This window comes from Rhinolophus sinicus, chromosome 14, assembly GCF_057876585.1.
Source record: "Rhinolophus sinicus isolate RSI-liver-muscle chromosome 14, RSI-T2T, whole genome shotgun sequence".
In the NCBI taxonomy this organism is placed as follows: Eukaryota; Metazoa; Chordata; class Mammalia; order Chiroptera; family Rhinolophidae; genus Rhinolophus; species Rhinolophus sinicus.
Window position 1 is genome coordinate 45,101,313 of NC_142514.1, and position 18,218 is coordinate 45,119,530.

The 18,218-nt window shown below is 38.1% G+C and overlaps 1 protein-coding gene and 1 pseudogene across 8 annotated transcripts in view; one reads left to right on the forward strand and one right to left on the reverse strand.

Moving 5' to 3' along the window:
* The window catches only part of PATJ (PATJ crumbs cell polarity complex component), a 301,329-nt gene that overhangs the window by 202,298 nt on the left and 80,813 nt on the right, over nt 1–18,218 (forward strand). For 6 of the 8 annotated variants that reach the window (XM_019731220.3, XM_074334813.2, XM_074334815.2 and 3 more), the window contains 2 exons: nt 5,406–5,478; nt 16,561–16,653. In XM_019731220.3, the coding sequence (XP_019586779.3) occupies nt 5,406–5,478; nt 16,561–16,653 (166 nt within the window). The remainder of the gene's footprint in view (nt 1–5,405; nt 5,479–16,560; nt 16,654–18,218) is intronic. The other 2 variants (XM_074334817.2, XM_074334818.2) reach the window with 1 other exon arrangement.
* On the reverse strand, nt 5,854–6,305 carry LOC109446966 (ATP synthase F(0) complex subunit C2, mitochondrial pseudogene; annotated as a pseudogene).

An 18,218-nucleotide genomic window follows, 5' to 3' on the forward strand; every position in this document is an offset into this window, starting at 1 on the left:
AAGGTTCCACTCATCATGTGTTTCAGTGATCACCAAGGCAGACAAAGGAAATGTCAGTCAAGTACAGGCTCGACGTTAAAGGGGAGGAAAAGGGTTTCCAGAGGGTTTATGAACCGCTCTAATAGCTATCACGGAAGAGAACTGAGGGAATTACCTTTCACTGTGTTATTTGCCAATCTACCTGCGCTACTGAACTCAATGGATATTTTGAAGTCTTTTATAATCATCATAAGGGACGGGTAATGTAGATATGACACTCAGAACTTAAGTAGGAAGAGTTGATCGGATTAGAGTGAGCAGGATGAGAACCTTGCATGCATCTTTATCTTAAGCAAAATTAAGAAATAGCTTTAAGAGTAAATTGTGACCTAGTAGAACTTTTCCCCAAAGGGAGTCTGGGAACATTACCTTGGATATATAAGAGATAAAGATGTTTATGGCTCTGAGACAAGCTATTAAAGTGAGAAACACTGTAGTATAGTAGTTAAAAGAGTAGGTTTTGAAACCAGACTGCTGAATTTCCATATCAACTCTGCTATTTATTAGCTTGTGACTTTAGTCAGGTTGCTTAATCTCTGTGTTGAAGAAAATAATTGTACTTACCAGACAGAGTTGTTACGAAGGTTAAATGAATTAATATGTGAAAGACATTTAGAACAGTGGCACATGGTAAGAATGCAAATATTACGTTTCTAGTGACCATGTTTTCCAAACCAAAACGTTTTGTGTATTAGTTGTCTCTTGTTGTATAACAAACTACCACAAATTTAATAGTTTAAAACAACACCGATTTATTAGCTCATAGTTCTATGAGTTGGCATAAGGCTTCTCTGCTCACAGCCTCACACGGCAGAAATCGAGGGGTTGGCCAGGCTGAGTTCTTGTCTGGATCCTTGGAGGAAGATCCACTTCCAGGCTCATTCTTGTTGAAGTCTCTATTTCCTTGCTGGTTCTTAGATGGGGACTTCTCTCAGCTCCTGGAGACCATTCACATTATTTGCTACAAGGTCCTCCCCATCCTCAAGCCAGCAATGGTGCTTCTAATAGATGACTTCCTATCTCTGACCTCCAGGCATTCCTTAGAATTCATGTACATCAGCCTACTAATTTAAGACATTAGGACACCGTGTCTCTGAGAAGTGAAATCTCCAGATTTAAAAGGGCCCGTGTGATTTGGTCAAACCCAACTTGTTAATCTCCCTTTATCTTAGTCAGCTGTGCTGTATAATAAAACCTAATCATGGAAGTGACATTCATCCTGTTTACAATCTGTACACCAGGGAGACTGGAATCTTGGGTACCTTGTTAGAATTCTGCCTAACACAAGTTGCATGATTTTTACAAAGATGAATGTATTATTATAGCAAAACAGAATTGAAATCAGAATCCAGAATGTATGTTTATCATGAATATAAATGTATTCTACGAACAAGAAACTGAATTGGGAGTGTTCCTAGCATCCTTTTGGAGAAAAACTAAACTGATAGTCCCTGGACAGTAATTCCACTGTTGTAATTGTCTGTTTACTCAGCTATATTCCTCTCTAATTGCTAGTGTCATTAAGGACAAGAATCATGTTTTAGTCATCTTGTATCCACACTATAAATATTTGTTAAAAATGTAAACAAATGTATATATCCAGAATAAAAATAAGAGCTGTATTGTTAAGTTTCAACCAATTAAAGTAAATTCTAGCCAGCTTAAATTAGAAGGAGAATGTATTGTAAGAAACAGGGATGCCTCACGGACTCCTAAGAAGGAGCCATCCAACTAAGAATCTGAAGAGAAGGAACCAAGGTGACTAGAGATGTCAGCAGAAGGGAGTCCTGAGCCCCTGTTTGTCCCTGAACATTTCCATTGGTATTATCTAGATACCACTCATCTAGATACTCCTCATCTCTGTGTGTCTGTTTTACATTCAGAGTCCCTGGTAGAGAGAATCTATTGGCCCAAACTGAGACAGGTGTCTGTCTCCTACATCCACTGAGGTTGAGTCAGGCTATTAGTGTCATACAGTGTAGACATTGCTACCGTAGTCCATTCAGGGGATCACTGTCATCTGGGCAGATACCCCAAGAACGGTCCATTAATGTGGTAAGTACTAACAACTGGGTGACTGCAGTTAGCACATTGTCATTAACTGGTTCAAGCAGCTTGGAAGGCCCAGGGCATAGTTTTGATCGTTCTGCTTTCATATCTTTTCTCTTCCTTGTTCGGATCACTTTCATTCAACAGACATTTATAGCACACCTAGTGTCTGTCAGGTCCCCTGCTACAAGCTGGGACACGAAGAAATAAAACCCCATCCCTGGGTTTAGAGAGGGAGAAACAACAGCACAAATCATTTTAATAGAGCACAGCAAGTACAGTGATTAAGAACACATACTTATAGGGTTTCTTAATCTGAAAAACTGTTCTCACTGTTATCCATCGTAGAACTCCATTATCTCTCTCCCAACAGCTGTTCAAGATCATTATAAAAACACCAACAAGCAATTACAATTCCTGATTGTGTCCTGTATGGGACACAGGGGCCTCAAAAACTTGTTAGTTATACTGAAAAGGAAAAGTTAATTATAAAGAAAGTAGATTTCATTCCTTACGAGAATCATAGAAGATGAGGAGTCAGAGGGTCCCCAGCAGTCATTCAGGCTAACTTCCCTCTCTCCTTTGGTCTCCCTCTTCCTACTTCTTTCTTTTTAAAATTGCTGCCATGTCAGGTCTCCACTTGTTTGATGCGGAGGTACGTGAACACTCACTAATAAGTAGATTGTAAAGGATTATGAACTGTAACTTCTTATAGCAGCTTTCTTCTCTTCACTGAGAGTAGTTGTAGGTTTTCTATTCTGTAAGGTTTAAAAAAATTAATATGGATTTTGAAGGCCATTAAAGTCATCCTCATTTGGGGGAAATCTTTAAATTATGAAGGGATAACGTGACTGATTTGAGCTAGCTAAATCCAGTTAATCATGATTCTCAATAAGAATTTATGTGCAGCCATGTTTTTAATGCTGCTAACCTTTGAAAGAGATATGGGAAGCCATCTGCTTAATTACTGCCAAATACACTCTGCCCCATGGGCTCTGAACCTTGAGCAGACTGATATGTCGTGTTGGCTTTCAGCTCTAAACCAGAGCTGAGCTCTATTGTGTTTTCCGATGGGGGAAACTGCACAGGAAGGGAATTACCACTGGGAAAAGGCTATTACTTCCTCAAGAGTAACTGACTACTCCTTCTCTGTATGAGCAAACTGCTAAGGAATGGATTGTACTCCCTCAAGAAACAATAGCCATCTCTTAACATAGTGCATGCTCAAGGCATCTATAATGATGTCAGGAAAAAAAAAAAGATACATTCTTCAAGCTCTTTGTCACTTTATACATTTAGTTTTTCCTCCCCTTTGCTTTGGTTTGGCTGGTGTGCTAGATAATCCAAGGATCTGAGAAGGTTCCTTGAGAAAGGGCACCTAGACCTCATCTTTTTGTTTCTATTCTGCCTCGTTCCATAAGAATTTATATCAGCTTAGGATTTGTACAGTTCAACCTACTTACTGAAGAGATCAAGAAACTGATTCTCTTCGAAGTTATTTCCCCCAAATCCTATAATTAGTTAGTGGTAGTGCTAGAACTGAAACTCCTTATTGAAATGAGTGATCATTACAGTTTTCAAAAGTAGTCATGTTAAGTATCAACTATTTTCCAGGCACTGTGTTTGCCCAAGATGATACAATAGAGAGTTGGAAGGACAATGAGTCTTACCCTTGGGGTGCTTACCATCTGAGGGGAAGACAGATTTGAAACAAATGTTCATACAAAGCAGTTAGGTAAATTGTGAAAGAAACAGATCTATGATCATTGCATAGGGCGCTATAAGCACATATAGCGGAGGTCTTGGAAGGCTTGTTTCAGGAAGTGACATTTATGGTGAGCTATCAAGGAGACATAGGAATAAATCAGACAAAGGATTTGGGCAACAAGCGTGGAGAGCAGAAGAGAATAGGATGAGAGAAGGCCCTGAGGGGGGTGAGAAATGGAAGGAAAGCCTGTGTAGCTGGACTGGAGCAAAGTGAGCAAGGAAGAGAGAGAAGAGGAGGCCAGAGATGGGGCCTGGGGCCAGACCGCTCAAGGCCTTAAAGCCTCCCTAACAATTTTGGACTTGCTCCTAACTGCAGTAGGAAGCCATAGGGAGATTTTAAACAGGGGACTGAAATATAATCAGATACATGTTTTAAAACCATAATAACTCTGGTGGGCTAACTATGTGAATTTGGAAGACGTCAACATATAGTTAGTCTTTGAACTTAAGGGAATAATTCACCTAGTTGAAGTTATTGACTCACACTGGAGGAAGAGGATGGGTGGGATATAAATTTAATTTAAAAAAAGACATTTCAGGTAAGGCAGTGATACGATTAAAGCCCCAAAAGAGGGATGATGTCGACTAATGGATCTTTTTCCAATTGATGAGAAGTAAAAAACAAAATGGGGTGGAATTTTGAGTGCCCTCCTAAGTTTGGTAGTGACTATCCTATATATACTGGTCATATTAAGAGATCTGTGAATACTCTTAGCTTTTTACACACTAGTAAGAAGTATTTTTTTGTGTTTCCTTGGTTTATTTTGTGAAACTTCAAAATCAAACTTAACATAAATCTTGAGATAATTATATTGGTGGTGCATCATGAATGAGGAGTAAAGGATAAATCTCCAGCAGAACCACTGCCTACCATTTGCTAGTAACATAGTGGAAATAAGCTCAAATAATCCAAACAGCTACTCTAGGATTTGTTCTCTGCCTGTCACCCTGGTGATGAAGTTTCAGCTCCCACCTCCTCTGGTTCCATTAGGATGATGAGGAGTAGAATTAGGTTAACCCACAAAGCATTGTCTGTCTGGATCTCTGCTTTCCCCATTCATCACTCCCCCTTCCGGGGTCCACCCCCGTGAGGACTGGCGTATACATCCCGTCATCCTTCCTTTGGCAGAACAAAATTAGAAGCCAAGTGAGGAGGCTGGGAACCTTTCCAGTTCAAAGAACAAAATGCTCTAGACATTAGTGAGGCCTAGAGGTTACACACACCCATTTGAAAAATGTATATTCCTCAGTGTTGAAAGAGTTGATGCCTTTCCAAAATTATCCTCTGCAGCACCTGACTTACTAAGCAGGATTTGGCCAACTCCTAGCATCATTATTCTTTGTCACTAATAATTGTATCTTAGTTTCCCTGGAGTAATACATCTCTTTTTGTGCCTAATGGTTTTGCATGCTTGAAACTGGTATATCTTTATATATTTTTTTTATCCTATAGTGCTGTGCATGCATTTTCAACTGAAGTAATGATTATAATGTGAGCCAGGAACTTAGCATTTAATGTGTACTGATTCTGCCTATTTTAATATCCACAGAAATGAAGACGCAGTCCATCAGATGGCCGTTACTCCCTTTCCATTACCATCAAGTTCTCCGTCTTTTATTGAGGTAAGATGGTTCCTAATTAGTTCTAGTGAATATATTCGATGGATTTGTTGTGATCATGTTTTCCAAATCTGACAGTTTTGATTTTCAGTCTGCTGTATTCCACACTCATAGAATGTATTAAGTAGGGCATTCCCTAGTTAAAATAGAAGTATTTGAGGTATGATTATGAAGTAATATAAAACAATGTTAAACAAACACATTAGAACTTAACCATATGAGTATTACCTTCCTCAAAGTTTTGGGGTATTTTTCCTTATTAATACAGTATTTATTTGTCTTCCATCTGTCAAACCCTGGTCCAACCACTGACCCCAGGCTGCCTGGGGAGGTATAGGAAAAGGAACATGCAGGGCAGACAAGCCACAGGATAAAGAACTATGGGAGGTGGAGCTGGCTTCTTCGCGTGGTGAAGAGGATGAGAAAGGCCACCATCAGGCAAAAGAGCCCTGTGGCCTCTGAGAGGGCAAAGCCCAGAATAGTGTAGAAGAGCTGTTGCTTCAAAGAAGGGCTCCTGGCATAACCAATGAGGAGGCTCCCAAACATAGTCCCAGTTCCAGCCCCAGAGCCAGCCAGCCAGCCCTACTGTGGCAGCCCCAGCCACAATGAACTTGTCTGCTGTGTCCATGTCCCTTGAAATGGCGCTGGTTTGGAAGCTGTGGCTAGAAATAAGTGAGGTCAGGGTATGTGGGGCTGCCAAGCTGCCGAGGCTCTCCTCTCTCTGTCACTGTCTCTGGTCTCAGCACCGCTGCGGAGAGTGATGGGCTCAGCTGCTGAGAGGCGCTCCTCACCAAGGAGGGGGTAGAGCCAAACTTGGCGCAGGCTCACATTTTCTCAGGAGGAGGGACTATGGCAGACAGAGAAGGTCTCAAAGTTCTTGAAGGTTTTTTTCTAGACAGACAATTTGTCCTAATTGGGCATTTTGGAATTTATTAGACAATTCCCTTTTTTAATGACTGAATCGTACCTCTTTCTGTATGGTTTCAAAACACTTTAAGACTTATGATTACAGGTATCTTTAAATAATTACTTTCATCTATTGACAGGAAAATTGCTAATACAACTAGAGTGCTATCATATTGATCTGCTCTAGAGATATAGAAAGATAGATAGATAGATAGATAGATAGATAGATAGATAGTCTCCCTACCTGAGGGAATATTACATCTTTACATTTTTTATTTATTGAATTTTTTTTAATTTCAAAAAGAAATACATACTTATTATAACTAATCAAACAATGCTTATTTATTAGAAGACAAAGTTGATTTTCCTTTCCCCTTCTCCCCCAGGAAGTTAATATTTACTGTTTAGTATCTCTCCGCACTTTTTCCTTTGCTTCTACAACAAAAATAGACAGCTACATATGAATAGTGTTTCTCTTAAGAAATATCTGATTTTATAATACACATTCTTTTCATTCAAGAAGTGTTCAATGAGTGCATATTATGTGTCAGGCACTATTTTTGGTACTAGAGATATAGATGTGAATAAAACATATAAGGCTCTCTGCCATGGTTCAGTTTACATCCTAATGACAAAATTAACTAACAAATAAATAAACTAAGAGAATTATCAGTGGTGATCAGTGCCTTGCAGGTAATTAAAATAAGGAACGTGGCTTGTGCCCACTTTGTTTGCTCATAGGGAAGGCCTCTTGAACAAGGTGAAATTTAAACAAGATCAAAATGATGAGGAGCCAGACATGCAAAAATAAGTGGGAAGAGCTTTGCCTGCAGAGGGGACAAAAATAGTACTCAAGTGAGAATGAGATGGAAGTGTTTGGGGAATGTGGCTGGGAGCATATTGGGAGCCCAGAGAGCAGTGGAGTGTGATGAGAGGGAGAGAGGAGCTTTGTGAGTCAGAGTAAGAAATTTGGGTTTTATTCTATGTGCAGTAGAAGCCACTAGAAGGTTTATAACAGGGGAGTGAAGTGACCTTATGTATAGTGTACTAGGTAGAAAATGGACGACAGGAAGCTAAAAGTATTAGGCTGGAAGGCAGGAGCCCAGGTGGGACCTATTTGTGGCTGGATGAGATTTCTTGTGGTATTGGAAGCTAAGAAAAGTGAGCTGACTCTTTATGTTTTGGATGTTAAATCAGGCTTGATTGATTAAATGTGGGGGCTGAGAGGAACTAGAGAATCAGGGATAACCCTAGATTGTTCGGATTAGTGGTGCTATTTACTATGGTCTGTTGAAGAATACTATTCTTTAATAGGGAGGCAAAAATTAAGAGGTTAAATTTGAGGTATATATTATCTATCCGTCTGAAACACATTCTATACATTAAAAGGAGAAAGCTTGTTTTTTTGCTTAATATAATGGTCATATATTAATATGCTCTATTATAATGTTTCCCCCGTTGACAGGTGCTCAGATGATCTTCCAATGTTTTACCAGTAAAAAATACCAAAATAAGCATCCGCGGGGGGCATGCATGCATCAGTCATTTGGTGCTAGTGCTTTTATTTCTATAGCATAGACTTTCCCAGCGTACAATTGTTGAGACAAAAGCTATACAAATTCAAAATTTTCATCTGTATTGACCAATTACTATCTGAAAAGATTGTAGGGATAGGTATTTACTCCTTACCAATATCCACAGCTTTGCCAGCACTAGGTGTTTTCATTCTAAGTCAGAGCTGGGGTAGGCACTTAGCATGGTGGTGAAAAAGAGGGACCCCAAAGCCATTCTACTTCAGTTCAAATCCTCGTACAACCATACACTAGACATGTGACCTTATGTAGTTATGGTAAACTCTTCTACCCTTACTTATCTGTGGGGAGATAACAATAGTTCCTACCTCGTAGGATTCAGATTAAGTAAGACATATATATCTATCTTGTAGTTATATGTATATCATATAGTTATGTGTATCTTGTGCCTGATACATGTTGGTCCTTAATGCCTAATACTTTTGTGTTTATAAAAATTATGTCATGTAAAAATTATGTCATGTAAAAATTTTTGTGTTTATAAAAATTATGTCATGTAAAAATTATGTCATGTAAAAATTTTTGTTGGATGCGTGGGGTTCAATATTTTAGAATACTTTTTTTCTATAGTATTGTTAGTTATGAATGTTCCCATCAAAATAGCATCCCATTGGAACTGAATTTTTTTATTGCCCATATTTTTTTCTCAGTGCCAAAGGAAAGTACCCTTATAGTGACCAAGAAAACTGGCCTGTCGTGAAATTATAAAACTTCTGTGAGCTCCAGCTTTTGTGTCTTAGAGTGGGTAAATGACACTGTTGGTGTCAACACTGAATTTGAAAGGACTATTCCTGGCGTTTCTGTTTGGTTTCCTTTGTTTTCTTTCTGTCAGGAGTGACTTCTGATACCAGCAGCTTATCTTCTCTAGTTTCTACCCAGCCAAGCAGTTTCTGCTGCCTCCTGCTGAAAGGGCAGCACTTATAAGGGGACGACTGAGTATAGTGTTTTCTATGTCAAACACGATCTTACGTGTGTTGTCCCATGTCCCACTTACATCCAGAACTCTGAGAGACAATATTATTATTTCTACTTTACAGAAGAGACTGGGGTCTAGAGAGACTAAATAGCATACCCATATGCCCAAAGGCAGGTGTGATATTCAACATTAGTTTCTATATCTTTACCTGGGGTTGTGACCACCAAAGCTTTATAGACTTGTAAAGACTAAAGGAAGTAACATATATATAAAGCATTTAGTACAGCTCATGGCACAAAGTAAGTGCTCAATAAATGTAAACTACTCTATTCGAATATTCAAGTATATAACTCAGTTTTTAAGTATATTATACAATATTAGGTGCTGTTTTCATTTTTAAATTGTGCTAACCACAGAAATTTTACTTACACTTTAACATAATAGAATCAGTAATAAGTCAGGAAAATAATTTGGTGTCATACAAATAACTTTCTGGGTTCTGAAAATTTAGAAGATTGATTTTATTTTTGAATAAAGAAGACTAGTAATATGTGTTCAATATAAATAATGTCGGTCTTAAATTTTAAAAGCTTTGTTACAATATTTAAGTCAAATTTGAGTGTGCTATTATTTGCAATTCATTTTCAAAAATAATTAAGTCACATTAGGCATCTAAATTTATAATAAATAATAAATCCTTTTCTCTAAAGGGATATGCCATGTGATGCTTCTGTTTCACCATGAGAAAGAGTTATATTATCAAGAGGGTTTTTAGTTTCTCTCTGGACTATTGACCTCCAATAACTGCCACCAAATGATGAGTATTAGCCCCCCTGTGGTTGGTATATGACGTGTGTAGGTGTGCTCTGGTCTCCTGACCACTACTTCATCCCGTCCCATTCACCTGTGTGGTCCCTCTCACTATGCTGTTCCCCACCCCCACAGCTGTTTCTAGTAAGTACTTCAGCATCATTTATATCTGATATGTTGCTGAGAGAGCTAGACTATTTAAATCATAGCCAGATATTAAGTTGGACCCGCCAATAATAGTTAAGTATAATTGGATAGCCCTTTTATTAAATACTAATGAGATTTTATATTCATTCCTTTATGGAGCAACTATGTATTGAGCTCTTACTGTGTGTCAGGCACTGTTCTAGACACCAAGGATATGGCAGAAAACAAACTAGTTTCCTGCGGTTGTGTGCTAGTAGAGTGAACAGGAATGCTAATAGAACATTGAACAAGAAGGCTGAAGATGTGGGTTATTGTTTTAGTTCTACCAATACCCTGTTGGGCATATGACCTTGGTAGAGGTATTTTACCTCTCAAAGTCTGCTCATTTCTGTAAAGCCAGGTTAATAGCCTCCTCTGCTTGTGTCAACAGATAATTATGAGGATCAAGTACTAAATGTAAGTAAAAGCATTTTATAATCTGTGCAGCTATATACACATATAATGGGTTATTAGCATTCCTACTGCTTTACTTTTGTTCATTGTAAATTGTTGGGCACCTGTACAGCACAGTGATTAAGAATATAAGCTTAAAAGTCGGACAGATCTAGGTCCTCATCTTTGTTTTGTCGTTTCCTAGCTGAGTGAACTTGAGCCAGTTAAGCTCTCTGTAAGCTTGCATTTTCTCACGTTTACAAGGAATTTGATAATAATTAATTCTGTGACTTTGTTGGAAAAATTGAATAGTATTTATAAAATTTTTAGCGTTATTATTGGCACACAGTAAGAACTCATATTAATTGTGATTATACTTATATTATGACAGCCCTCTAGCAGAACTCCCAGACTCCAGCATCTTCTATTTTCAACAGTTACATATACAACACAGGATTTCTTTTCTTACCATAATTACTGTTTTTGTCCTCTTGTTCAAATACCTTTAAGGCCTCCCTCCTGCCTATCAGACCAAAGCTTCGTGTCAAGGAAGTAAGGCTATTTACCTACACGACCTCTGCTGATCAGCCTTCTTTTCTCATTAAAGCATACCAAAGCATTGGACATTACATGTATCTGTTGATTTTTCCCCACACACACACATCTTGGTCTTTTCACCCTTTCTGTCTCCATTCCTGTTGTTTCTTCCACCTGGTTACCTTCCGGCTTCCTCTTTATTAATTCTCAACCACTAATTCCTTGAAGAATTGCTTTTTGGAAGCCTCCTCCAAGTTTTCTAGGACTCAAAATGAATAAAATAATGGATAGAGAGTAATAAACCTAGCACCTGGAATATAATAAGTGCTCAGATGTGAGATACTATTCTTATGACCAGCTTTATTCCACACCATTCTCTTCAGTAATCTTTATTTACTCCCTTCATAGTTAGATAATACTCGTGATTTATTTAGAAGGTAAAAATTATCCTTTGTATATGTCACTTGGGCCTATTTATAGAAAAAGAGAGACCCATTTCTAACTGGGTTTATCAAGGATTCTGTTACTTGTACTTCCCGCATTATTTTGATGTTTTAAGAATGTAGGACTGTAAGCACCACACACTAAACTGTATGCTTTTGTGGGGCCAGGCTTATTGTCTTCTTGACCACTCAATCCTCAGTGCCTAGCACATAGTACTTGCTTAATAAATGCAGAGGGTGCCCCAAAAAAATGCATGCACTTTTTTTTCTGGGGGGGAGGGAGGGAACAGGACTCTTTGGGGAACAGTGTGTACTTCCAGGCCTTTTTTCCAAGTAAGTTGTTGTCCTTTCAGTCTTAGTTGTGGAGGGTGCAGCTCAGCTCCAGGTCCAGCTGCCGTTTCTAGTTGCCGTTTCTAGTTGCAGAGGGCAGAGCCCACCATCCCTTACGGGACTTGAGGGATTGAACTGGCAACCTTGTGGTTGAGAGCCCACTGGCCCATGTGGGAATCGAACCGGCATCCTTCAGAGTTAGGAGCATGGAGCTCTAACCTCCTGAGCCACCAGGCCGGCCCTGTATGCACATTTTAAGAAAGGCAAAAACTGGATTAATATATCCCAATAACAAAAGATGAATACAAGTCACATTTGACTTCTGCAATTACACGAGGTGCTCAGAGTGGTTACCATCAGCGTCCACACACTTCTGATTATAGTGAACTACTACCTGAGCAACGTTGACCAAAGTGTTAATATCTCTTAAAATATGTATACATTTTTTTGGCACCCCCCAGTATTTATTTATTAAGTGAATGGCAGGGACCATATTTTGGCTTTTCTATTGTATCCTTGATGTTTCATTTCAGTGTTGAATACTTAACTTCTTACTGATTCAATTCATTCTGCTGCTATTTACCAAGTGTCTACTTTGTAAAGCGTACAAAGATTAATTGCACATAGTCTCTACCCTCTATTAACTTATTGTCTTATAGGGGGAATATGGCACGTAATTGCTAAAACAAGTTACCCTGAAAGATAAAGCTTTAGGAGTTCATAGAAGATGAATAGTATTACCTGGTAGGATAACAGCTATTTCTGATCAATAGATTGGATTTTTAAATGTGAGTATGGTTGAATAAAAATATGGGAATAGCACAAACTAAAACACAGAACTAAGAAAAATCTGAGTGTGGAATGGGAGAAGTAGAAGGGTATGTGAAAGGGAGTAATTGAAGATGGGGTTGAAAAAATAAATTGAGGTCAAATGAAAGAGGCTTGAATTTAAATCTCAGAAGATTTGAATTTTATACCTTAGGCACTGGGAACTGTTAAAGGCATTTTTGCGCAATGAAATGGTCTGATGAGGGCTCTCCTTCAGGCCAATTACCCTAATAGCAATGTCAAAGACGTTTTGAAGAGGGAAACCCAATTAGGAAGCCTATGACGTGGTGTCTTACAAGTCTTATAAGAGGTACTGAGGGCTCAAGTGTACTTGGGTTGTAAGGTATTTATTCCATTCCACGACAAGGCAGCCTGAATCATTTACAATATCGTTATAGAAGCAAGAACCTTCATTTTTTCTTGTTTTCTGAAGTCATGGTTTTTCAATACTAAGTGAGATGGAACAGGCCTCATAAAGAGGGAAGAGGTTGATTACCCAGGGAGCCCCATTAGCATAATTTCCATTTTATCTTTAATTGTGTGCCGCTTTTCTGGAATTCTGAGTAGCCTAGAAAAATGCTCATGATTGGGGGTAGAAGAAATTCAGTTTGTCACATCTAATAAACACAATTTTGCAGAAAGAAATATTTGCAAATTTAGGCCTGCAAGGAAACTAATAAATCATTTAAACCAATATAAGTTTGTTGTTTGTTTGTTTTAAAGAACTTTCGATTACATCAGCAAGGTGTAGTTGCAGGGTTTTGTTGTTGTTTTAATTTACTTTGCTTAGTAAACTCTTAAAAGGACAAAGTTGTATATACTAATATACTCTTTTGTCATGTTAAATGAGGAAAGAGGGTAGAGAACACCACTATGGAACATTTATCTGCTCAGAAGTGTTTTTCCAATCCACCATAATAGTTTAACTAATTTAACTGTTATTGATAATCTACTCACAAACATAAATTCCTGTTGTCAAGGTTCTCACTGTCTGTTTAACTATAGACAAATAATGGGTATGAAAGAACAAAGTAGTATAAAAATAAAAATTATCATTGCTTTATGTAGGAGATTTTGGACAAGCCCAGGGCAGGGAGTTTAGAACACCTGAAAGTTTGGAAGAGGCTTCTCAGTGGGGATTGAATAGCATTTTTCATCAGTCTTTTTTTTTTTTTTTTGGAAAGGCTGTGTTAAATGTACAGTCACCAGCCTTGCCTTTTCCTATCATTCATATATAAAGCATAATTCACCGTGGAATCTGTTGACTGTGGTCTTCATGGGGAAAGGTCATTCTTCTTCAGCAGCCTTGGCTGAACAGGCAGCTTTGCACAGGTGGTTTGAAACTCAGCAGGAGAGGAAGGGCACAGACAGCCAACAGGATTAGCTGAATCATCTTGGGTGTCAGTGGGCCACCATCCGTCAGCCAGATGGTCTTCACACCACCATGATACAATTGTGCTTTGGAAATCATGCTTGCTGACCTATTTTCCCTTCCCTTCTCTCTGACTGATTCCTGTTTTCTAAGCTCCTGGTCAGCAGGGTGTTTTGAAGGCTCCTTAACACATATGAGCCATTCTGTTCTCAGAACAGAACCTACACTGTTTTGTTCTGTGCCTCATTTAAGCATGAAAACTCTTCTATAAACTTTAGCTCTCCTAGGAAACTAAGTCCTTTATTGCTAACCTTTCTCAATTACAACTTCCTTTTACCTGACTCTCCTCTCCATCTGGATTTTGACTTCAAACCCTCTTCTGTGGAGCCATCTGAAACTAAAGTGGTAACGAAAAACAGAAGAAAAGCTTTAGAAGGGGCTCATGGTACAGTTAAAAAGAACATTGACTTTGAAACAAGGTAGACTTAGGATGAATTTAAAAATGAATCAGACAAGGGAAATGAATGAGGCACAGATGTTGCATTCAAGGATCTTTCAGTCTCATCAGGGAGATCAGTTCTGTACATACATAATTAAGATGCAAATGATACGTGACATAAGTTCAGGTAAAATGTTAGGTGAGTTTAGAGGAAGAAGAGACATCGTCAGCTAAGGGGAAGGAAAGGATTTATTGCATAAGTGACATTTGAGACATAGCTTTGTATGATCATTCAATAGGTGTAGATGTAAATGGTATTCTGTTTTGTTTTTATTCAAATCTTAAAGGATATGTAGACCATTTGCAACCTAGACTGCTTTGCCTGAGTTTTCTCAAATTTTCCAAGTTGAGACATCAAACAACTGTTTTCTCCTCCAATTTAGTAAAACCAAGGAAGTTTCATCGTCTGTACTCACATTGCTGAGAAATATAAAAGTAAAGATTCCTCTGATTTATTTAAACAACACTTTCATTTCCCATATGCTCATCTGGGGTTGTTATGGAGACTACATGAAACAGGGGCATGGATAAAGAACCTGCCTCAATAAAAAGCCAGGGGAAAAAATGTACCCAGTGTTGTATTAATAGACCTTTTACATATTAATGTATTAATCTTCAAAGCAACCTGATAGGGTATTTTTAATGTGGTATTTTTATCTGTACCTTAAAAACAAGTACTCAGATTTAGAAAGTAACCTGCAGATAATCATATAATTCTGAGAAGCAAAGTTCAGATTCGAATCCAGCTCTGACCAATTCCACTGTCCATACTACATTCTTTATTGTTGTTTTTTTCTTTGACCTATTTTCATAGCTTTCCTTTATTATTTTTTAAACATGCAGTAATACATACTAATTCTTCTACAATCAAACAGTATAGACATAACTAATGCAAAATTCTCCAATCCCTAATCCTACTCCTGAAAAGAAAGTAATGAAAAAAATTGTTCTGTATGCTTACATATATTTTGCTATATATATGTTTTCTTTTTCTTTTACTGAAAAGACTACCCTACTTTACATTCTTTCAATGGTGTATAAAAACTCCTGTTTCCCTACAACATTTTCAATACTGAATGCTCTCTTTTTATTCTCTTTCTATTTGATAGATGAAAGAATGCTATATCTGCTTTAATTTGCATTTCTTAAGTTATAAGTGAGGTTGAATGTCTTCAAATCACAAATATTTTCTCTACAAGCAATCCCAACCAAATTTGTAATAATCCCAGGATAGTGATGTTTTAAAATAAAAATCTAGTAGATACTCCATTTATTATCCTATTCTCCCTTATGTACCCTTAGAAAGTAAAGAAACTTCTGGTTAATTAACTATAACATTTAATGTCATAATTCAATTGAGATGGCTAATGTGTTTTGGAATTTTAATGGGGCTTATTATTGCCAGATGTCTCATTTATGTTAAATAAATATTTTTGAGGGTCTTGCCGAAAAAAAATCAAAAAAACAAGTACTCAATTCATTCATTGGTTCAGCCAGTATTTGTCAAGTGTTTCCATGTGCCAGGCAGGATGCTTAGGTGCTTGAGTTTCAGAAATAAAGATAAACGTGGCTTCTTATCTCAAACAGTTTAGTCTTCGGCAGTAGATAAACAAATATCTCAGGAAGTTTTGGCTGGAGGGAACAAATAGCTAACTCTAACTGGGTAAAATAATAAGTAAATGTATTATCTCTCATTAGAATATTTCTAAGGACAAGGCTGGGCTTCAGGTTTGCTTGATCCAGTGGCCCAGTTTTGCCATCAGAGAACCAGTTCTTTCCATCTCTGTCTTTGTTCTGTCATTCAAATGTCAGCTTCATCCCAAGGCTGGTTTCCTCTTGGTTGTGGACTGGCTGTCCATGGCTTTTGGAGCTTCCTGCTTTCTTATTCTTTGGGAAGATATGGGGACTTCTTGTGGTTCTTTTAAGATAAAGGAAGAAATTTTCCAGAAGTCTCCAGCAAACCTCTCTTCGTGTCTCATTGACCAAAACTGGTCCGTACCCATTCCTGACAAAATCTTTGTCAAAAAGAATGGGATTAACCTTCAGGCAATCAGTTCTCTTGGAAGAGAAAGTAGGCATCAGCTATCTCTAATGCATACCTGTGAGCAACAGGAATAGATACATGGAAAAAAAATGGCTTTCTACTGGAAAGGACAATAGAAATGGCTTCTGGAGAAGAAACAATATCCACTACAATAAAACAAGCCATTATGACTGAGTATCTGTACAGTGAGGAATGACATCTTTGCTGTTTTCTTTTTAATGTCTTCTAGGATCAGAGTGGCACCGAACCTGTTAGTAGTGAGGAAGATGGCAGTCTCAGAGTCGGTATTAAACAACTGCCTGGAAGTGACAGCTCCATACTGGTGAGAATCTTGGGTGGTTTTCACCCCTTGTTCTTTTTAGGGATATATTATTTATATCTTGTGTCACCTTGGCAGGGATCAACTATTGTATTCGCTTCTCTCGGAATCTTGATCTCTGAAACGGGAAGCTATTCTCCCACTTTCTTCATACTTGAATTGTGCTGTCTAAAATGAAAGACACCATCTTTCCTTTAAATCTTGTTAAATACTGAGTTTCTTTAAGACTAGGGCTATGCTGAATTAGTCCTAGAGGCACAGAAAGAGATGTTAAATTTATTCCATTAATTCATAGGAAAAGATACTCAAACCCTCCCAGGGGCTATTACATGAGGAAACAGGCAGCAGTTTTAGAGAACCCACCCTCTTTATACATCCTAATGTCTGCTCTTTTGTTATTTAATATTTATTCAACTTTTACTGTGGACCAGGCACTGTGCTGGGTTCTACATTCATTTCCTGACCCTTGCAGTGTAGGTGACAGTAACTTCCTTTTACGCTCGAGGGAACTGAGAGTTGTGGATATGAACTGACTAGTCAGAAGCCACTCACTGTATGTGGACCTGGAGACTGGTCCCATTTCTTATGACTCCCATGCCTTTGCTCACAACCCACCTTTTTTGTTTGGCAGCCTAGCACTTCCAGGGTTAGACTATAAGTTCTAAAAAAAAATATGGACTTTTTTTCCTTTGTGTTTCAAAATATTTTACAGATCTTGAAGAATTAATCACTTATGAGGGTCACTCTGATGTTATGACAGCACAGAGTTGTTCATTTTACTTTAGGGAGTTTGAGAAATCATCCAGTTACCTTCTTTCAATTTTTAGAAAATATATATTGGGATTGGCGTAGATTCCATGTCCGAGAAAGTGAACTGATTCTTTCAAGCTGAAGGGAAAGGACATTTCATTACGAGGGGACATTATAATGGGCTACTCCTGGACAAACACTACGTGAGACCTGAGAACCCTGGCTTCAGTAATACTGGGACTAACAGATTATGACCATTGTTCTTGAACAAGATATTCCAAGGTTACACTGTTCCCTTTCCAGAAGATAAACTGCATATTTGCACTGAAGGGGAATGAGTAACATCAACAATTTTCAAATTCAAAGCTCCTTCATTTACAAATACTACTAACTTGTTCTTTTTGGCAATGTATCTCCATAGATAGATTAAGGAATTCTTTTAAAACAACAGCATTGTGGTTTTTTTTTGTGGTTTGTTGGGTGGTTTGGGATATTGTTATTGTTGTTGTCCGTAAGCTGAAAGATTCTGGTAATCCCAAGGAGGCTCACTTATAGGCTGTAGGCAAAAGCCATCCATCATTCACCCCCTGTTCTTAAGAAAGCAACACCAGTGAAGGGGCCCCAACTGTTAAGACAATTGAAGAAGAGCTGAAGGACTGAGGGTAATCTTTAGATATTGTTTCATACTGTATTTCATCCAGAATAAGAGCCTTCCCCAAACTCACTGATTTGTATCTTATGTTCTCCACTACACCCTTTTGGTATTCTGCAGTTGCTTTCTTACCATTTCCAGTAGAACCAATGCATAGTCTAGTCAA